The sequence below is a fragment of the Lucilia sericata genome, unplaced genomic scaffold, assembly GCF_015586225.1.
Source record: "Lucilia sericata isolate MDLA Ls3-8-SP2 unplaced genomic scaffold, ASM1558622v1 Contig000136F_arrow, whole genome shotgun sequence".
NCBI lineage: Eukaryota > Metazoa > Arthropoda > Insecta > Diptera > Calliphoridae > Lucilia > Lucilia sericata.
In genome coordinates this window covers 412,318-436,495 of record NW_023994168.1, presented here as the reverse complement: position 1 = coordinate 436,495, position 24,178 = coordinate 412,318, and the positions used below count along the sequence as shown (strand labels likewise).

General features: G+C 29.4%; 1 protein-coding gene across 3 annotated transcripts in view; it reads right to left on the bottom strand.

Annotated features, from left to right (window-relative positions):
- The window catches only part of LOC119601028, a 37,604-nt gene extending 14,617 nt beyond the window's left edge, over nt 1-22,987 (bottom strand). The window contains exons 1-2 of one of the 3 annotated variants that reach the window (XM_037951686.1): nt 22,947-22,987; nt 22,594-22,888 (exon numbers count right to left, since the gene is read on the bottom strand). In XM_037951686.1, coding sequence (XP_037807614.1) covers nt 22,594-22,862 — 269 coding nt within the window. In that variant the 5' untranslated portion in view covers nt 22,863-22,888; nt 22,947-22,987. The other 2 variants (XM_037951685.1, XM_037951684.1) reach the window with 2 other exon arrangements.
- Nucleotides 22,988-24,178: the final 1,191 nt, after the last annotated feature.

Genomic DNA, 24,178 nt, shown 5'->3' with positions numbered 1-24,178 from the left:
ATCACTTCGTTAACTTAGTTTTTAAGAGCAAAAGATGTGAAAAAACGCAATTTTTGAAGTTTTAAATTTTAAAAATCATAAATAATCGCAATAATATTTATTACGACATCAAGTGTTGAGACATGTTGTCAGTGATGATAGAAGAGGGAAATCATAACTTAGTGGTATAACAAATGTACAAACAGTGTTGGCTAACATGATTTGACAAAGATAACATAAAAACAAGTTAGAGTGCTATATTCGGCTATGCCGAATCTTAAATACCCTCCACCAGCAAGTTACTTTTTATTAAAACCCATTTAATTATATAATTTTTAGATAACTTGACAAAACGTTTGTTTCCGTATTGAGGATACTAACATTTATGCATATGTCGAACTAATTTTGATTAGGTCCATTTTAAGAGAATGATTTTTCTATACACAGAACGTAATCATATCGAATTTTATCCGGATATAATCATTTAATAACGAATTAAGTGATATTAAGTGATTTTCAGAAGTTAACCTTTTATGGGAAAATTTCCGTAGATTGATTTATATATACAAAGTACACATTTATGTCGAATGTTATCCCGATAACTTTGATTATCAATGTGCATTTAAGTAATTTTCGGAAATGGTCCTTATATGGGAGTTGTGACCAATTAAGGACCGATAAGGAAAAAATTTCGTATAATAATTTATATAAAAAAAATCAAGTCGAATTTTACTCCAATAGATTGATGAAATATGTGCGTTTAGGTGATTTTCGGAAGTGGACTTTATATAGGAGGTACGACCAATTACGGGCCTGTCCGGTAATATATATGTACACGAAACATATTTGTGGCGAATTTTATCAAAATGTCTTTATTTGTCAATGAAATATGTGCGTTTATGTGATTTTCGGCAGTGGACCTTATATGAGAGCTATGACAAATTGTGGACCGACTGAGATCTACGTTGGTAGTATGATTTCTGTTCATATTATATTTGTATGTACAAAATTTTGTGTTGATACCGATATATTTGAGGAAGTTTTTAATGATAAACTAATATCTGGGAATATATACCTTTGTATGGGGGCTATGTGAAATTTTGGATCAGTTATTTTGATTTTCAACACAATTAATCCCTGGGTAAAAAAAAATAATGTGTGACAAAATTCATCGAATTATCTTTTGTAATTTCTTAGAAAACGACTTAAGAATTACGAAAAAAAACCGTAATTTTTTTGAGTATTCATACATGAATTTTTAGAACCCTGTTATATACCCACCATCAAATCGTATGCCAATTATGTACGTGATCTTCGAATTAACAAAATATTAATTTTTAAAAACAAAATATTTTTGTAAAATTTTTTAACTATGAACTTGTATGGCAGGTAGGGTCAATTATTTAATGTTTGTGGTAAAATTTGGTAGAAAAATGTTGATTTTTCAAAAATTTAATTAATTATTAAAAGCCGGTTTCGAATAATTTTATTTGCCAATTTTGTTTTACATTAAAGAAATAATGTGAATCAGACAACTAGATCTAATCTTTTAAACTGTTAAAAATCCATTCGGGCCATATTTAATTAATCAAATTTAAACATCAACCGGTTTTTCCTGAATTTGGAAAATGTCAACCGGCTTTTTTCAAATGTCAACTATTCAAAAACCGGTTTTTGGAAAAGTCGAATAATAAATCACCCTAATCGATATCCATACAATTTTGTACATAGATTTGTTGGCTATGCTCAGCTATAGACCAATCCTCATAAAATTCGGAATGAATAATTATAATAAAAAAATTTTCATGGCGAGTACAACGATGAAGTACTCGTAATTTTCTCACGGAGGCTTTATATATGAGGGGTAGGTTAAATTGTGGACCGATCCTCATAAAATTTTGTAATGCGATTTTCATTATGTCAAAATTTATCGTTTTTTTAAGCCAGTATTTAGCGCTAAAATAAATTTTTCAAGGGGTAGGATCAAATATGGACCGATCCTTACAAATTTAGTAGAGAGATATTGGCTTATATAAAACATATTTATGGCGAGTTTCATTATTATATTCGTATTTTTAAGCCAGTAATTAGCAGTAGTTTTCTGTAGGGGACCTTATGTGGGGGTGGGGTGAGTATTCGACCCATTCTGCATAAAAAGAGGTAGGAAGATTACGTTCCTATAAAAGTTACTTATGTCGAATTTCCTCCCTATAGTCTTATTTTTATGCCAGTAATGGACGTTAAAATTATTTTTTGAAGGGGACCTTAAGTGGGGGGCAGGTTCAATTATGGAGCAACTCTCAAAAAAATCATAGAGAAATTTTAGCTTTTATGAAACCTATTTTCTGTCAAACTTCATCGCTGTACTCATATTTTTAAAGGGACCTTAATCGGGGGTAAGGTAAGTTACCGACCCATTCCGCATTAAATTCAGTGGGAAGACTACGTTTCTATAAAAGTTGCTTATGTCGAATTTCTCCGCTATACTCATATTTTTAAGTCAGTAATGAACGTTTAAATCATTTTTTGATAAGGACCTTATGTGGGGGGTAGGTTCAATTATGGACCGATACACATAAAACATACTTATGTCAAACTTCATCGCTTTACTCGTATTTTTAAGGCAGTAATGAGCGTTAAACTCATTATCTGAAGGGACCTTATATAGGGGGTAGGGTCAATTATAGACCGATCCACATAAAATTTGGTAGAGATGTATATTTATATAATTTTGATGCATATGAAACTTATTTATGTCGAATTTTATCGCTGTACTCGTATCTTTAAGCCATCAATGAGCATTAAATTCATTGCTGGCTTAAAAATTTGGTAGCGAGATTTTGGCTTATATAAAACTTACTTATGTCGAATTCCATCGCTATATTCATATTTATAAGCCGGTAATGAATATTAATGTCATTTTCTGAAAGGGGGTAGAGTCAATTATGGATCTATCCTCATAAAATTTGGTAGAGAGATTTTGACGCATATAGAACTTATTTATGTCGAATTTCATCGCTATACTCGTATTTTTAAAACAATTCTGACTGTTAAAGCTGTTTTTATGGGGCCACTTGTATGGGTCTGAAATAACATTTTCAGACCACAAATACTTGGTATTTTAATTATTTATATCGAGTTCTGAATGAACACATGGAAGCTGTAGCTAACAGAACGACTCCTCAATGTGGAGTTCTTTCACCTACGTTGTGCATTCTAGTCATAAATGAGATATTAATAGAACTCAAGAGAGTCGTCGCTTACGCCGACGATGGAATCAGTAATAAATAAGGGGGAAATTTTCAAACATACTGTCTGAGGTGATGGAGGTTACTAAACAAATGGGCCACTAAGTGCGGCCTTGATGTTAACCCTCAGAAAATAGTGATGGAACAAACTTACAAATGTTCTAATAAAATAATAATGTTTGCAATAACTTTCAATTTATATGTATTTATATCAATGGTGCCCAAAATCACTATTCCCTATCACGCGAGATAGGGCAAGAATATTCTGCTGACGTTGCGTTGACTCACCTACACTATAAGCTTACTTGTGTATTTTCTTATTTGAGCATGTGCTAGTTGATTATCTCTCAACTTGCAAAACAAAATCAACTCAGTTGCTGATCAGCATTTGTCGAAGTAAGATCTGTACGCAACTTTTTTAAAATCCACACAGAAATACAACAACAAAATTTTGAGAAAGCCGAATTTATGTAGGTGAATGAGAGAGCACAGCTGATAGTTTTTTATATATGAACTTTAATGTACGCTGTCTGTCAAAATCCATAATATCAATTTGACAGTAAGAATATACTTTTTAGTATGCAGTCATTTTATTAGTACAGTTTTATTTTGGGTTACATTTTGTTCTCTGCTGCTTTACCAATACAAATGAATGTGTAAGAGTGTGTGTATGGGCAACACTGATTTATATGCAATAATTCCCTGCCAGCAAATTTGAGTTTAATTTTGGATACATGAACTGAATAGTCACTATAAAGGCTCAATTTTATGTTCCTTAGTGCTAAGTTAAAAAAATTACAAAAACAAAATACAGTACTTTCTAATTTTGATCATAATTTTGTTAAATTTTAGTGCGTTTTAATAAACCAAAAGCAAGATTAAATGATAATAAGTAGATAGAATAAAAATTTCAAAAACTAACACTTTTTAATACACTAAGAAGATAGTTTAATGCAGAATCATTCTTGCTCTCAAAATTCAGAAGGAAAAGTGTTTTCACATTTCAGTAAATATATTTATTTCATTGTGATCAGTTGTGTGATATATTGTGAACTTTAGATTTTGTAATAAATTGTGTTAATTTAAAATTTAATATATCTAAAACATAGTTTAATATAAAATAAGCATCAGTGAGAGATTAGTGAGTGCAAAACAGTATAATAAAGAAGAAATAAAAAAAAATTATTATAAAGTCGCTTTTATAACATAAAAGAGTATAAAATCATAACACTTTCCAGCTTCTCTATTGTTATGGCAAAACTGGAAATTTACTACATTTAGGAAATTTTATGTTATAAAAAAGTGACTTGAAACTGAAACGAAATGGGCACATCAAGTAAGTATTAAACAGGCGGAACAGTTTCTTCCGAACGGGGTCACTTTTCATTCACTCAGATTATATCAAATTGGATTGTTTTAAACATTAAGCTGTAACGTTATGGTTACAATTTGGATAGAAATTGTTGGCAGGGAAAATGTTTTAAATACTTTTAAGCATTTACTATTTAAGCTGCAGAACTGCATGATATATGTATGTACATTAGGGTGGCCCCGTTTATATGGAGCAAAAGTAAGATGTCGATGTTCCCAACTAAAATTAAAGTTTAATTGATTATAGGATAGCGTTTCTCAAAATTTTTGTCCTGGGGTCAATATTTGGCGAGCTGGATCAAAGGATAAAAAGGTCCTTCTTTGAGGTATTTATGATTTTCAATGGGATATCAGAAAAATTTGTGTAACAGTAAAAGTAATTGAAGTTCTCTAATTTTTTTGTAAAATATTCAGATTTTTTACATTTTTACATAGATGAATTTAATATAATTCGTTGAAATTAATTCACAATAATCCTCAATAAAATCTACACGGTTTTTTACGTTTTTCAAAATTCAATCTAGATCAAATTTTATTTAATTTTATCAAAGCCTATGTACGCTACCTAACCATTGCGGAATAATGTAAACAATAACATAGAAACCGTTATTTACAAAGCAAGCTTAACAAATAAGTTGATGTTTGGGATAAATTGTGTTAATGTTTGAGTTAAACTGAAAAATTTTATTAATAGTAGAATAAAACTATAAAGTGGTATATACCATTGTAAAGCTAATGAAATTACGAGTATGCTGATGAACATATTAAGTACGTTAGATAAATATAGGTAGCAGAAAACCTGGGACAAAAGAGAGTTTATAATATTAAAAAAAATACAAAACATAACGAATTTCGAAAAACAGAAAAAACCATTTGGGTGAAATTGTATAAGGTTTATAATGTAATAATTTCAATAAATTATATTAAATAATAATGTTAAAATTTGAAAAACTTAAAAATTTTGCGAAAAATTACAATATTTGTAATAATTTTGGAGTTGTTTACAAATTTGTGTTATGTCGTTGAAATCGTCTCCCAAAGACCTTTCCTATGATACGAAATTTGCATATGGTTTCTTTGTCAGAAATGTGAAAAAATCATAAAAACCTTGATAATATCTAAACTTCTGCTAATTCTTTCAAAATGCTACGAAAATACGCTTACCGTATTTTCGTAGCTGGAAATAATGTCCCAGTAATATTTTCTTGAATTTCGGTAGTCGTACAGTGATTTTGCCAAATTTGGGGGACTAAACTCAAAATTGTATACCCTCCACCACCCTGCACTTTTTACAAAAACTACTAGAGATAAATTGATGAATTTCATCAGAAATACAACAACTCTTAGTGCCGGGATCAACATTGTTAAAATTCGGAAAAATCGGTTCACAATTATCAATCATATACCTCCCATACAAATGTACATATTCCCGGAAATGAATTTGTTGTTAATAACTTTACAAAATTTTACAAATTATAGCTTTATACCAATACAATTCATATAAAGAAACAATTCTCTCAATCGGTCCATAATTGGTCATAGCTCCTTCCGAAAATCACTTAATCGTACATAACTCATTGCCAAATAACGATATATAACATAATTTGGCAAAAATATTGCCAAATGTTGAAATGTTATGTTTTTATACGACCGATCAATAATTGGTCATAGGTTCATTCCGTATTTTGGTAAACGCATATTACGCATTACCAACCAATGATATCCACAAAAAATTTGGCACAAATATTGCATTTATCTAAAGAAATCTTATTATATTTTTTTTTTTGTCGATCGGTTCATAATTGGTCATAGCTCCCATACAAGGTCCTCTTCCGATAATCAGTTAATTCATATAACTCATTACCAACTAATGATATCCATAAAAATAATTTGGCATAAATATGCCAAATTATAAGAAAGTTTAGTGTTTTCAATTGTTTATTTCAGCATATAAATAAACAAGTAAGAAAGTATAGTCGGGCGTGGCCGACCATATGATAGCCTACACCAGTTATGAATATTAAATGTGCTTTATTTTTCATAATAAAGCATTTATATTGAATATTACCTTGATTCCGATTTATTTAAGCAATTTATTGACGAAAAACTAATTTTCTAAAAGAGGCTTTATATGGAGGATAGGAGCAAATGTGGAACGATCCAGATAAAATGGGCTGGATAGATTTGTATATATATAATATTTGCCTGTGCTAAATTTCATTGCAATAACGGTGTTAATAAATGAATTGCGGATATACAAGTCACTTTCTGAAGGGGGTTTTGTTTGGGGGCTAGGGTCAAATGTAGTCCGAACATTTTGAAATTCGGCAAGGTCATCAAGGTTTGTATAAAACTTAGTTGTGCGAACTTTCATCGAGATACATTTATATTATACATAATTATGAGCTCAAAAGCCTCAGTGTGAAATAATAATAAGTGAAATAATGGACCGATTTTAATAGGCTTTGTCCTTGGGTCAAAACAAACGTGTATTCCAAATTTCATCAAATTATCTTGATCGATCGACTCAGAATCACTTTCTGAGTCGATTTAGGTATACTTTAAGGTGGGTACTAATATTTTAATGCGTTACAAACACAAACGCATAATACCCTTCCCACTATAATGGTGTAGGGTATAAAAATTCAATCGATTTTGGCATAAAAAACGATAAAGTGGTAATACGGAAATTACAAACAAACAGCTGTTTACCAAAACAAAAATTATTAAAAACTATTTATTAGTTTAAAATGTGGAATAAAGAAAATAATAGAATTTTAAATTAAAAGATATTAATTTGGTCTATTTCGCTAATACATATATATATATATTAATATATATTTAATATTATTTGATTTTTCTCTTTTGACATTGTTTGTTTTGATTCTTTTTTTCATTGAAAACATAAACTTATGACATAAACAATTTTTATGAAACTCTCTACCAAGTTTCATGAGGATCGGTCCAAAAAACAAAATACGCAAAGCAATAAAATGTTGTTGTTGTTTGTTTGTCAAAGCATGCTAAAAATTGTATTTTTTAATGAAATTATCAGAGATTGTCTCTGATTTTTTCAACAGACACACAGACGGACAATGCAAAGATAACATTTAAGAATATTGATTTGTTCTAGGAAATTAATCACTCTTTAAAATATCGGATCTTCCTGATGTTTTATCAATATGGGTAATTTTTAAAAATTTCGAACAAAAATGCAATTTCGAACATACGTTCTTTGCATTAAGTCCGACATCGGCAAGCGTAAAATTTTCTTGCCTCACTAACACCACTTCAGTTTTTGTTTTTTGCATTCTTTGCACTGAAAGAAACATTTTTTAGTGTTGTATAGTGTACTACTTTACAGTGTACTCTATATAAAATGAAAAAAACACGTTACATTTTTGATATTATGAATATATGTTAGAAAAAACTGAAGCATGAACTATTATTATTATGCATTGCCATCGGCATTGCATTTATTTGCAATTTAAGATATAAGGTGGACCTTAATATTTACTCTGTGCAGTTAAAACTAAATAAATAAAGATTTTAAGAAAATTTAAAAAATAATAGATTGTTAAGTGTATAAAAATATCCTCCAAGATGTTTTGCACTCATCTGGATGGTGAAATTATTATCAGGACAAGATTTCTCTGTATGTATCTCAATCAAAAAAACTTCAAAATGACGTACGTACGTGTGAATGAGGGAAACCCAGAGAGCTCTTAAGGTGGCTCATGCTTCAGTTTTTTCTAACATATATTCATAATAAATCAAAAATGTAACGTGTTTTTGTCATTTTATATAGAGTACACTGTAAAGTAGTACACTATACAACACTAAAAAATGTTTCTTTCAGTGCAAAGAATGCAAAAAACAAAAACTGAAGTGGTGTTAGTGAGGCAAGAAAATTTTACGCTCTGCCGATGTCGGTTTTAAGGATATACAAATTTATGAAAATATATTTACTGAATAGTTTTAATCAATATGGGCAACAAATGAAAGAGGACAATCTCCGGAAATCAAATATATTTTTTGTTTTTATTTTTCAGGACGAAAAATTTTAAATAATATCCTTTGAAAATTTTATCCTTTTATATCCTTAAGAATTTCCATTATATATATATATTTTTTTTTAAAGAAATATAGGTTTGTTTCTATAGCATTATTATTTAAGCCGTCAAAAATTATATTATTACTCTAATATGAAAAAATTCTAATATGAAACAATTCAGAGTGCTATATTCAGCTATGCCGAATCTTAAATACCATCCGTCTGTAAGCTACTCTTTATGGAAACCCTTCTAAATATTTCTAGATACGTATTTAATAAATTAAGAAAGTTTAAATTGTGCTTCCGTGATGAGGGGGCATTTAGAAATCATTTATACCTTTTATGGAGATATGGCCAATTATTGGACAATCCGAACAAAATTTCGCAGAATGATTTATCGATAAAAAAACAGACTATGTCGGATTTTATCCGTATACACTTATATTATAATGAAATATATTGGAAAAAGCGACTTAAGGAAATGAACTTTATATGAGAGCTATGACCAATTATGCATTGATCCATTTTTTTTTTTTTTTAAGAGTTCTTATATACACAAAATATACTCATATTTATGCAGAATTTTATTCCGATATCTTTGTTTACCAATGAAATATGCGATTTTCTGAAGTGGATCTTATATGACAGATACGACCAATTATGGATCCGAAAAAATGTATTTATATAGCCTATTTTTAAAATATGTATCTTTATTTCTTAATTGGATATTTGCATTTAAGTGATTTTCGGAAGAGGTCCTTATATGGGAGACCAATTATAGACCCATCCGGAAAACATTTCGCAGGGTATTTCATATCTACTTTAAACACATTCGTGACAAATTTTATACCGATATCTTAATTCAGTTGTGAAATATGTGCGTTTACGTGGTTATCGGAAATGGGTCTTATATGAGAGCTACGCCTAATTGTGGACCGATCCAAAAAATATTTTACAGAGCGATATATGTATACACAATACATATTTATGCTGAATATTATTTCAATATCTTTATTTCTAAATTAGTTATGTGCATTTAAGTGATTATCGGGAGCTGTGACCAATTATTTTTAAGAGGAATTACAAAAGTACTTATACATTTGCGAAAATTATTTCTTAAAAAATTTTAATATTTTTAATAATAAAAAAAATTGACTTCACCAAGATTCGAACCACTAATGTTCCACTTCTCATTTCACCGTTCTACCCACAAAACCACTGCCGTACTTGGTTGTTTAATAACTAATGTTTATTATATAAAAACAAGCTGCGTGTACCCGGCGTTGTCCGGGTTTCTTCGAAAAGTAAAGACAATATTTTTCTATCTGTAATGACTTTTTTTGAAACAGATATCAATTTCTGCCTTTTTTAATCCTTAAAGTCAGTTTCTGGACCAAAAAGTCCCTTAAAAATGTAGAAATTGAAAATGAGCTTAAATTAGGAAATTTTTACTTATTTGTAGAACAATTTAAGAAACTTTTTTTTTGAGAAACTATACTGATATCAGCATTTTCAATCACTGGTACGGAACTAAGGACATTTTTAAATTATTTGTTTTATTTTTTCCATGTGCAGTAGATTTAAAGAACTGTTCAATTTAAATTAGGTCACACCGTACTTTGAATTGTAGTGCTGTTGTCTTCGGGGGCATTTTATTAATTTCACCGTACAAAATTTCAAGCGATTTTTTGCAATTGAATAAACTCTGAAACGATTATAAGAAATTCTGCACAAAATCATAAAAAATTTGCGCTCATTGATTTCAAATTCCTTTAAAAAGAACAAAATTAGGTTTTTTTCTGTCCTAGGAAAATATGAAGAATCCTTGATCTTAGCAGAGAAAACAAAACTACTTTTAATTTGACAAACAATTTTGAGGTGTTCATTAAAGAGTAAAACCACCGTTTTTTCGTCATTGTTTCTCAAAAATACATCCATTTCTAAAAAAGTATGTTTCCAAATATAATTTTTATTCATTAGCTTATGCATCCAGACTTAAGTTTTGGATGAATTTAGAAACCACTTATTAAATCCGAAGAAATAAAGGTTTAAAGGTCAAATATCGTTAGAAATACAAAAAAGTTACCGAAATGATTTTACTTATTAAAATATCCACATCTTCCTTTAATTAAAAAAATTCGGAATTTGTTAATGGTAAATGGAAAACGTGTGCTGGAATTATTCAAAATCATTATTCAATTTGAAAAGCTTGGAATAAATACGGCGCTACATACGTGCAGAATTTTTGGTGGATAATTTTCTAAAAGTGAAAAAAAATATTGAATGATGAATTCATCCATATTTTATATGAATGCTTTATATCAGTGTTGCCCATACACACACTGTTACACATTCATTTGTATTGGTAAAGCAGCAGAGAACAAAATGTAACCCAAAATAAAACTGCACTAATAAAATGACTGCATACTAAAAAGTATATTCTAACTGTCAAATTGATATTATGGATTTTGACAGACAGCGTACATTAAAGTTCATATATAAAAAACTATCAGCTGTGCTCTCTCATTCACCTACATAAATTCGGCTTTCTCAAAATTTTGTTGTTGTATTTCTGTGTGGATTTTAAAAAAGTTGCGTACAGATCTTACTTCGACAAATGCTGATCAGCAACTGAGTTGATTTTGTTTTGCAAGTTGAGAGATAATCAACTATCACATGCTCAAATAAGAAAATACACAAGTAAGCTTATAGTGTAGGTGAGTCAACGCAACGTCAGCAGAATATTCTTGCCCTATCTCGCGTGATAGGGAATAGTGATTTTGGGCACCATTGCTTTATATACATCGTTTGAGATTTGCAAAAGTGCTGTCGACTCTAATGAGAAGTCAAATACATATCATGGTTTTTTAGATTTGAGCTGCATTTAAAAAATGACAACCGATTTTTTATCAAGATAATTTTTTGATGGTTTATTTAACTTATTGTAGATTTTTTTTATCGATTTAACAATAAATTTTATATTTTTGATATAAAACTTGATTTGTATGGAAAATATGAATGATTGCGGATCTTTAGAGAGCCCGATAGTGGCCTAGGTGTATTTCTTCGGATTTGATGTAGTATACATCCTCCTATCAACCCAACCTAACCTAACGGATCTTTACTGTTTTCTCGAATTGAGAGTTATATAGATATAAATTTTAAGGGGAGATATGAATGATTTTCTAGATGGATTTGTAGATTTAAATTTAAAATTCGAATTTTTGTGAAAAATGTAATATGAATATATTATTTACCCTATTTTAGGAGCGGTTTTTGTTTAGTAGTTTTTTTATTTTATAAGCGATGGGAGTAATATATACGGGTCTACAAAAATATAACATTGATAAAAAATTTCCATATGCTATTTTTCGATCGTAGTAAACTACATCCCATTCTGTTTTAAAATAGTTTTTTTTTGAGGATATACAGCGGATTAAAGGTTTTGAAATAAGAATAGTTTTCCGATGGAAAATATAAGTGATGGGATATACGAATCTACAACCGATTTTTCGCTTTAGATGAAAATCGATATTCGATAATAAATTAAATTGATTACAGATCTTTATTTTACCTAATCGTAAAGTAAGTTAAGGACCTACAAACGTTTTAGAGTTTTCAAATAAAAATAAATTTTTGATTAAAATTTTAACTACCTAAATAGTAATTCGCATATATTATAGGAGTATATATCATGAGCATTATAAATGTAACAAAAAATTAACGGAAAAAGGTCATTGCATTTTATTAAGATCACAGGCCCGAAATTAGTGGTATAGGCGTATTTATTCGGATTTGATGTATTAAACATTCTCTTCCTCAAACTAACCTAACCTTCCACGATAGAACTATTACTATGCACAATTTCATGAAGCATAAAATCCAGATCAAAAAATTGATTCCAAAAATACACTGTCTGTTGCCAAATTAGGTTCATGTTTTTTTATATTTAGCCTAGAATGTTGGTGTTATAGCTGTTATTTTAAAAGTAAACATAAAAATAGTATAATAATTGTTTTACAAAAGGTTGGCGTAAAAAGGGGCGTGGCGTCCGATCCAGATCTTTTATAGTTTATAGTTTATCCTGAGGTCAGAACTATCTGTATACCATATTTCATGTAAAACGGTTCAGTAGTTTTCTGAAAGTCTCGAATGAAAATTTTGTATAACACTTAGAATAGAACTATTAGTGTTCTAAATTTCATGTAAATCGGTTCAGTAGTTTGGCCTTGAATGCGTAACAAACAGACAGTCTCTTTCATATAATTATAGGATAGGATAAAGGTAAGGATAGTTTTATAAAAAGTTGGCTTAGAAGGAGGCGTGGCATCAGTCCAAGATCTTATATATATTCTATAGTCCTTTTCGAGCTTATACCTATCGGTATGCAAAATTTGTGATTGCAAAATTGGTGCAATAATAGTTTTACAAAAAGTGGGCGGAAAAAAGGGCGTGGCATCCGATCATGATCTTATGTAGCCTATTGCTCCGTGAAAGCGTAATAAACAAACAGTCTGTTATGAACCTATTGGACCGATTTTGCTTATGGGGCGACCTCAACGAGAACAGGACAAGAAGCGTCCTCAAAATGAGCAAGTGTGAGGTTAGTATGATGGTACGTATTCTGTGTGGGCATGCAGGATTACGGAAACAGCTATATAAAAATAGTTCGAATCCGCACATCCAATTTTGTATAGCTGTTCCCGTAATCCTCCGAGAATGTTTAGAAAATTCTTAGGAATTACGTCCAGGAAACTAATTTATAGAACATCTGACGATATATCATTCAGTGAATACTATATAAGATTTTTGTTGTTGCCAAAAAACATTTCCATGAAAAGGAGCGCATAACAGGCCCGATAGTGGTTTAGATATATTTCTTCGGATTTTATGTATAGACATCCTCCTACCCTAAAATATACTCATGACTGGTGTAGGGTCAGCCATACCCTGCTATACTTTCTTACTTGTTAAAGAATTTACGAATGATCCTAAGGACTAAATGATTGAAATCATTTTTAATATTTAGCTTTTTATATTAAAATGGCCAAGTGTGCAAAAAAAAAAAAAAATTATGATGGTACATTTCTCAGCAGTTTTGTTCAAAAACTAACACGTGGACTGAAAAAAATATTTACAGAAATTAGAAAGTCTCGTATTATAATTATGTTTCTGCTCTGATATCGTCACTTAAGTTATACCAGCTACATATACGCGATTTACTATTTTTAATACTGCACTGTATTTTATCCCACTGTACGATATTCGGCATTGGTTAAAAATTTAAGAAGACAATTAAAGGTCAATTCAAAATGTAGAGAAGTTAAAAAAAATATCAAATTTCGTTGCAAAATCTACTAAATGTGCAAAAACATGTAAGAATTTAATATTCGCATTTGCCGAATCTTATATGTCTTTCACCATAGTGTATTTAAAATAAGTTTAGTTTTATAAGATTTAATTTTTGTTTTATATTTTCCAACTCTATTGTTACTTTAGCAATAACAAAACATAACCCAGCAAAAAAGAACTTCCAAAGAAGCGAAAAAGAAGTAGAATTTACTCCATGGAAGTACTGGAAAAGACCTGAAAAAGTGATGATTTTAACACAGGAGGGATGTCCTTTTTATTTGATTCCAAATTAACTACTTCTGAAGTCATTCTCAAAAAGTAATTTTTATGATTTTTTTGGAAGTTATTTGGAAGTGATATTGTAGTATTATAGAATACAACTAATTTGACCTAACATTAACATTAATAAGGTTAATAGGCATATTTAATATAAAAGCCCAAAAATAACATTTTTTATGTAAGAACAAAAAATATATCTTCAACATTGAAAAAATATAATTATTTTCACTTCTTCGGAAGTCTTTAAACATCACTTCCTCAGAAGGTAAAAAATCATTTAGTGCTACTTTTGAAGTGGCGATAAATGTTATTCTTTTTGAAGTATGTACTTCGTTTTATTTTTGCTGGGAAATCCAGGAAAAACTTTACTTACCCGGTAAGCAGGCAAGTCATATTGGAGCAATATGGAAATACTTACTTTTGGGGTGAACAACTAATTATTTTTGTTCTACGAGGTTAAAAAAATAAGTTCTATAAGTTCTAAAAGTAAGTAAGTAAATATTTTTTGAGACTTTTTTCTAATCTGATTTTTTCTAACTTGCTAATTAAAATTAAAAAAGAACTTCAATAGAAGCGAAAAAGAAGCAGAATTTACTCCATGGAAGTGCTGAAAAAGACCTGAAGAAGTGGTTATGTTAACACAGGCCTGTCGTAGGAGAGATGTTCTTTTTATTTGATTTCAAATTCACTACTTCTGAAGTCATTCTCAAGTAGGTTTGCCAGCCTGGCTGGACTTGGCTGGATTGTCCAGCTTTTTTGATGCTTGTCCAGTTTCAAGCTAAAATCTGTCTGGCTGGCTGGCTGTCCATGTAAACCTTGTGCGCAAGGTACAGGTCGCAATTTTCAAATTTCAGGCACGCACATTTTATTTGACCCAAGGACGAAGCCTATTGAAAATGGTTAAAATCGGTCCATTATTTCACCTAGCCCCCATAGAACAGAACCCCCCGAAAAGGGCTTCCGAGCTCATAATTATGTTAAATATACAGATATATCGATAAAATACAGCACAACTAAGTTTTATAGAAGTCTTGATGACCCTGCCAAATTTCATAAAGATCGGGCCCCATTTGACCCTAGCTCCCATACAAAGTCCTCTTCAGAAAATTACTTGAATGTCCCAAATTAACTTATAAACACAAATATCGCGATGAAATTCAGCACAATAAAATATTATGTAAATATAAATATATTCACAAAATTTTATCGGGCTTGGTCCATATTTGCCCCTAGGCCCCATATAAAGCCTCTTTCAGGAAATTAGTTTTTCATCCATAAATTGCTTAAATGTATCGGAACAAGGGAATATTGAAGATAAATGCTTTATTATGAAAAATAAATCACATTTAATATTCATAACTTGTGTAGGGTATCATATGGTCGACCACGCCCGACTATACTTTCTTACTTGTTTTTATGTTATCTTTGTCAAATCATGTTAGCCAACACTGATTGTACAGTTGTTATACAACTATGTTATGATTTCCCTCTTCTATCATCATGTCTCAACACTTGAACAGCTGATGTCGTAATAAATATTAGGTCTGTTCGCGTACTCGATAATTTGTAACAATTTGCAACAATTGTTATTGGATTCCGTTCGCGGACTTTCGAAAACTTGCAACGAGAGAGTAAGAGAGCGGTAAAAATTACAGTTCGTTGATAGAGAATTTTTTAATTTTACTGAATATTTTTCCCCAGTAAAAAATATCCAACTTATATTCACAACATATGTTTGATTTATGAATATGTAAACAACACAAAGAAATCAAAAATTTGGTAAATTTTAAATTTTTTGAAAGAAATATATAAATTAATAACACACGAATATTAAAAAATTATTTGTAATTATATTTATTTTAATTTTATTTATCATAAATTAGTTTTTAAAAGAGTTTATTTGTCATGAAAAATCATAACAAATATTGTCAATCTAGCGTTTTTAAAACAATTTAGTTTGTCTTTCTCTTAGCGATTTTGTGTAAATTTTTATTTTAATAATATGTTTGTATCATGAAGTTTTAAAACAATAATATATTTTTAATGATACTACATGTTTTGTTAACTTTAAATATCCATTTATTTATAGGAAAAATCAAAGTTACAATTATTTGTTTTTTAGTGTTTTGTTAGCGATTGAGATTTCAGCAAAAGGGCATTAGTAATCTTTGTTTATAAACAAAAAATTGGATTTCGCGTATTTTTTTTTTGGATATTTTTTTGATTGAGAGTAAATTAAAAATTACTATCTATCATATAGTTACTGTATATTTCTTACAGGAAAGTACGCGAAAAGACCTATTATTGCGAGCGATAGTCAATTTCTTTACGTACAGCTTACGTACTTATGATTTTTAAAATTTAAAACTTCAAAAATGGAGCTTTTCCACATCTTTTGCTCTAAAGAGTAAGTTAACGAAGTGATCGGGGAAAACTAAAAATATATTCATACTCTGTGGACTATAACAAAACGGAATTGGTATATGAGAATCCCTGCATTTTTTTGGTGTATCACTGTGAAATTATTTACACAAAACCAAAATTAGCATTTTCTCAGCATTTTTTTATGTCCAGCTTTTTTTATTTTGTCCAGCTTTTTAAAGCCCAATGTCCAGCATTTTGCGAATCGGAATCTGGCAACCCTATTCTCAAGAAGTATTTTTAATGCTCTTTTTTTTGGAAGTTATTCGAAAGTGAAATTGTAGTATTATAGAATACAACTAATTTGACTTAAATAATACATATTAACAATAATTAGGGTAATAGACACATTGAATACAAAAGCCCAAATATAACATTTTTTATCTCATAAAAATTTAAGAACAAAAAATTAATATTAGATGTTTTTTAGATATTTTTACCTACACGTCGTTACGTTATGGATACTATTTAGATAGCAATTGTTTGCAGGGTATAAAAGCATGAAAAAAAATTTCTTTTTTATGAAATTTCAGAGGTTGTCTCCGATTTTTGCTCATATCTCCGTTATTTATTGGCCAATTTTGCTGATTTTAAATAGCGATCTTCCCGAAAGCATGCCTAATAGAATTATTGAAGATTCGGATCTTGCCGATGTCTGGGGTCTTCTAAAAACTGATTTCAATAAACATACAGACGGACATGGCTTAATCGACTCCGCTATCTATAAGGATTCATACTTCATAGGGTCGGAATATTATATTTTGGAAATTACAAACGGGACGTCATGAAATAACTCCCCACGAAATAACTCCCCAAAACAAATATGAATAAGTCCTCAAATTTGGGGACTTGTTTCATTATGAAATAATTTACAAATTTAAGTTATTTCATTTCCCAACGAAATGAAATAACTTCATAAATTAAAATGAAATAACACCCCATTTTTGGGGATTTACTTCATGTGAAATGAATCCCTAATTTCAAAATTAAATAAGTTTCCATTTAAAAATAACAAATTATGAAACTTGTCGGTTTTAGTGACATTTCTAAAAGTAGTAGGTCGCTCATACTTTCGAGTGGGGCTTCAGGCGTCATGAAATAACACCCCAAAACAAAAATAAAATAACTCCCTAAAAATTTGTTCAGAAAGCAAAAACAACGAAATTTGGGGATTTAATTCGTTTTTGAGCGCATTATTTCACATTTAAAATGGGGAGTTATTAATTCCTCAAAATTCAAAAATGAAATAAATCCCTAAAAATATATTTGGGATTTATTTAATAAAAGCTTACAGGTTTTATTAAAGTTTTATTTTGAAAACAATGGAGTGTATTTAAGATTCGGGATAGTCGAATATAGTACACTAACTTGTTTTTTCTTCAGTTTTGTCTTCCTAAAAATTGTAGTTCCCGTATTCGAATAATATTTGAATGTTACTTTTTACGAATATTTTATTATACATAGCATTGAAATTATGTTAATATTTTGTAAAACAAATCTAAATATAAATATATGTTATAATTGAAACAAAACTACTTTTTGCATTTTATAAAAGTTTTAGGTTTGCAATGTTAAAAATAAAAAGGTTCTAGTTTTAAAAGTGATTATCTTATTTATTTTAAATGTTTGCAATAAGTGAAACAGATAAGCATTGATTAATTTAGTTATTTAAGTATCTGTCTTTTCATAAGAAAGACAAAAATTTCTAAGTATACTGAACACTGTTTCCTGGCCAAGAAGATATCGGTGAAAGAGAGAGTGTAACCCTTCACCGAAAATTAAAATGGAGACTCCACATAGAGGATAGGATCAAAAGGGCACATTGGTGCTGGGCGATATGTATGAGAACTATAGGCATGAATTGGGCTCTTAGTCCTACTATAACATATTGGTTTTGCAAAAGTGTAATTAGACTAATTCTAGCTTATGCTTCAATAATATGGTTGACTTCTATCAAACTACAACAGGGAGTTCATTGTACATGATGCTTGGGTACAATTGGTGCCATAAGCAAAACGTCAAGCAAGGCTCTAGAAACGTTGCTAGATATTCTTCCCATTGAAACATATTTAAGATATGAGGCGGCACTTACAACCGAACGGCTCATAACTTTAGGTAAACTGGCCAAAAGCCATTATAGGACACGTCATCAATGTATACTGATCGTATACCAGACACAGTATAAGTATGTCGGAAACTTTGAAACACTGTCTTGTTCAAGCTGAACATTTCTCACGAACACTGATTGGGAAATTCTTAGGAATTACGGTCTCAGAATATTGAAAGATAATACATTCAGTGGACATGTTGTTGTTTTTTTTTTACCAACAAACCTTTTTCTTCCATGAAAAGCAGCGGACAACAGACCCGATTGTGGCCTTTTTCTAATACATAGTACGATTTTCTTATATAAAACAGTGTGTAACAGGGATGGAAAGTGAGATTTTGTGTCAGTATCAAAAAATATTTCAGAGGGTACTTTTTTGGATCTCAAAGTACTAAAATATTTTTTTGCTAAATGATGGCAATTTCTTAACTACATTTACATTTAATTTTTTTTAAACAATCCGTAACAGAAGTAGAAAGGCATTATATGTTAATATGATGAATCCTTGTCCGTCCCTCAATGTTCACCTTTTACATCTCAAATATTAGCCAGATATTGTACTATGTAAATATCTTAAATTTAAAGCTGTCATGATATAATTTATTATATTTTAATAAATCCGGCATTAATTAAAATCAGGCCACATTTCGCCCTATAAAAGGACGAATTTAGAATTTCAAGTATTAGTATCGACTGTTCATTGTCAATAAATCGCTTAAATATGTGTTATTGAATTAAAATCCGTCGTGGGACCTTAAATAGGATATTTACTCGTACATCCGATTCTGAATATGACATGAAACAATAATTTGCTTAAAAGTCCAAATATTTTTGACCTAAAACTTCTTATATTATCTTTGGTTAAATAATGCTTAGTTTCAAAACATATCGTTTTATAGTAGATTGAATCCTTCGAGTTCCTATCATTTGGAATCATTTGTTTTAAAGTCAAATATTATTTTAATTTTTTTTAAATTTCTGGTAATTTTCTCATAAAATATTATTATTATTATAATTTTATTATTATTTTTTTTAGAAAAAAACGGCTTTTAGTTGATGCATTTTTGAGAATTTTATACAACAATGTGCTAAAACACTCTTGGAATTTAAAATTTGAAATATACTTTAACCTGTTAGTTTTTTTTTTATCGAAATTAAAGGTTTTCATACAAAAATTCTTTATCTATCTGTCTGGCCCTGAGAGTATCAAATAAGACTCGGGAGTACAACGGTACTTTTGAACATCAAATAGTATCATAAAAAGTACCATCGTACCAATTTTGCCATCCCTGGTGTGTAAAAACGTCTGCAAAACATCGTATATATCATTATAAAGGCCTCAGCTTCCACTTTTAAATCCGTTGAGAAATTTCAAATAGGTTAAGACTCAACTATGTTACTGATTTATAAGTGTGTACGAAAACCGTTTTTACCCGTATCTTAAAATTTTGAATGTGTTTGGCAAATTTTATTTATATTTTATTAAATTATTCAAATAAAAACTTTTATACGTTCGAATAAATTTTAAAATTTAATCGACTCCTCGAATAAAAAAAATTTAGTAGATTTTTATTTGAATAATTTTAAACACGAATAATTGACAACTCTATTAGATAGCTATCTCTTCGATATTTTGGAAAAAATTGCACTTCTTTTGAAAATTGTTTTTAATTTATTTTCCAATTTTTGCCCTTTTCATTTTTTGACTCAAAAGAAAGCTTGATATTTTTTATTATTATGTATGCACAGAGGGCAAAATCACATTTTTGAAAATTATTTCGGCTTTTCGAAACGGAGTAGTTAAGAAGTATTTCAATTTAAATTTTGCCGCCATAAAAGTAGGACATGAACATTTTTTAAAGTGGTGTCATTTCTTTTTTTCCCATCCGGTTTCAAAGATTTTTTCTGAATGAGCTAAAGTGTGTTAAATTTATCTCTTATAATTTTCAAGTTATAGCCATTTGAAAATTAAAATTTAAAAATTTTGCCTTGCCCAGTTTTTTAAAAAATAGCGGGCGTAATTTTGAAACGATTTTTCCCAATTTTTTTTATTAGGTAGGCAACAAAATTTCCGATCACATGCAACATATCATGTCAATATCTTTAATGAATTAAAAAATAACCGATTTTGAATTTGAAAAAAAAAAACAAAACTTGCATATGGGAAATTCCATACGATTATACGTGATGTTCGTACGCCTTCAGAGTGGTATAGATTTGGTAAAAATGGTAGTATGTACTTGGAAAACAATATTGATATTCTGCTCCATTCTGAGAATACTATACTTGCAAAAGGAATCATCCCATTCGGAATCTTGTTTTCCAACATATGGATTAAAATATAGCGATATCATTCGTGACGAAAAACGGAAGTGTTTTTGAAGTACATGTAAATATTTACGAAAATCTGCGAATACTGTAGGTTTATCTTTTTTGTTTTAATTTCTCACACTATGGGACATATCTTTCATTCGTAATCCATAATTTTTAAATAAAAATAAAAATTAATATAATTTTATAATGAACATTTTTGAATATCGTACGTGACGCATTTGATTTTTCTCCTGAATTTTTTTTAGGTTATAAAATATATATATTGGAAATACATGCACACACACACCTCAACAAATAAAAGGTTTCAGTCGTGGTTTACCTTTTCATGGAATTGCCCATATGCTAAAAATTTAAAAAACCGTTCTTTGAGTTATAAAGGAAAGGATCAAAGCTTTCTTTTTAATAATTTGACCCGCTCCTTCAAAGTTAAGAGAAAACCCTAGGGTGTGAATCCGCGAATTGTGAAATATTTGCATTAAAATTTGTAATTTCCTGTGTGCGTAATAATATTAGTGAAATCCGCTCTGAACATTAATAAAATTATATTTGCTACAATGCATTGTACATTGCAATGTACGTACTTATGGTACATATGTAAATACGTATGCCAGTAAATATACATACATATGTACATATGACATAATATTGGTCATTTACAACAAGTCTGGAATAATCCAAAAAAAAGACGTTTCGAGAAAAGCGGCTGCAAATATTTTATGACGTTTTACTATTTATGAAATAACTTTTTAACAAATTTTCGGATTTTAAACATAAAAAGGTAAATAAGGTATAAATTAATATGTATTTTACTGTGTGGTCATAAAATATGTACATATATTATTAAACGTGAATTTTAGTTTTGATGTTTACTGCAAAAAATCACCACCAAAATAGATAAAGTAATATGAAATACTTTAAAAAGGTTCATATTTTGTAATAAAATTCATAAAAACCCGAATTATGAGTTATGACAGTCTTGTAGGAAATAAGAGATATGTAAGTATAAAATAATGTGTATTGTAACTTACAAATCTCTGTGCGTATTATTACACTCATTCCCATGGTGACTTGATTTTACTTGTTGCATTTGTCGTTTAGTTTGTGATGGTGGTATAGGTGATGAAGAAGGAGTTTCGGTTTTTAACTTATCGTGCGAAACTTCTTCAAAGTTTAGCATTTGTTGGTCTTTTTTGTGATTGTATCTTGGCGGGGTTTGATGATTGTGTTGGAGATAAGTCGTTTGATTGTTACAATTGTTGTTAATTGCACTAGTTTTTTTGTCTTTTTTCGAGCAGTTATTTATGAATGTGGTGGTATTGGAAGATACTGATTCTGACGACAATGATGATGCAGATGACGGCGATGTTGATGTATATGAAAAAGATGTTATGCTTGGAGCAGAAGGCATGTTAATGGATTTTTCCAACCTGAAGAAATCATAGTCATACTTTTCACATGTAACTTTAAGTTTTTGGTTATTGCGTTTTTTTAAGAGCTGAAGTTGCTTTAATTCTTCACATCTGGCTCCATCATCATTGTAATCATCATCATTATAGTTAGCATTTTGTTGTTGCCGACTGGCATAGTTTTCATTTTTGGCCTCAAAAGTTTCAACCGTTGGTGGAAGTTGATTAGTTTCATGTTGTGTTGATGTTTCTAAAATAATTTGTTTTTCTTCATGTTTATCGGAACCACTTTCATCGTCACTTTTTTCCATATTCACACAGGAATTTTTTTTATATTCTAAATTTATTTGGGAAAAACTAAAATTATTTATTTTCTTTTTTTAATTCTTTTATACCGTTTTAAGGACTAACACGCACTGTATTTGTAACATTTATTAACCCGACACATATGTCATGTTAAAAAAACACACACACATGTCAAAAATATGTTCCAAAGGATGATTTTATGTCCAGGCATGGAAACTTTGAAATTGTTTTGAAATCTTACCAGTGCCTTTTACTCTCATAGATAATTTCATTAATTCATTATTCTGAAAGACAATTTACTCGTAGGGTCGCTGACTTTTCGAATATTTATAAGGATGACTTATAAACATTTAAAATCTATTGCTGATAAACACCTCTTTTAAATTTAAAATTTTTTAATCTTTAAAATTTTAGTTGTGTGTGTACATATGTATATGTTTAGGGGGGATTAAATTTGTAAAAGTAAAGACATTTTTATATTTATATATCAGTTTTATATATCATAAATTTGTATAATATAAAATAATAAAATAAATTTATTATTTAATTTCTCTCATTTTACTAGTAATTTAAAAATTGTCTTATACTCACGAATTTTTAATTAATAATTAATTCATTTTTACTTGACAATAGTTATAAAAAAATAAAATTTTAAAATTTAAGTAATTTTATATACTACAAAATTAATACATGTAAATGTACTAATAAATCCTATTATTATGTTTTTTAATTTTCTATTTCAATACGATAGCATTAAATTTTCCATTCCTGTACGAACTAGACAAATTATAACAAGTAGTTGTATTCTTAAATGACAACAAAAAGAGAACATAAAACAAGGGATGTTTCACTATTCCTATTCTCTCCCCTAAAAACATGACATCAGCAAAGGAGTGTATGAAACAGGGATGATAAATTGAGTAGAATTTTCAATTTAAATGTACAACAAGCAGTACCAATCCAATGACAATTATATACTACGGATAAAAAATAAAATTCTTATAGTTAGAATATGGAAATAATAATATACCACTAATATAATACTTTTCGATGTTTAGTTCTTTGCATAATCCAAATTTAGGGTTTGTAAAAAAGTACGCTGAAAATATCTTTAACAAAAACAAGTAAGAAGTATAGTCGGGCGTGACCGATCATATGATACCCTACACCAGTTATAAATATTAAATGTTATTTATTTCTCATAACAAAGCATTTATCTTCAATACTACATTGTTTCCGATACATTTAAGCAATTTATGATAAAATTTTGTGAATAGATATATATTTATGTAATACCGAAAGGTATACAGAGGACATTTAA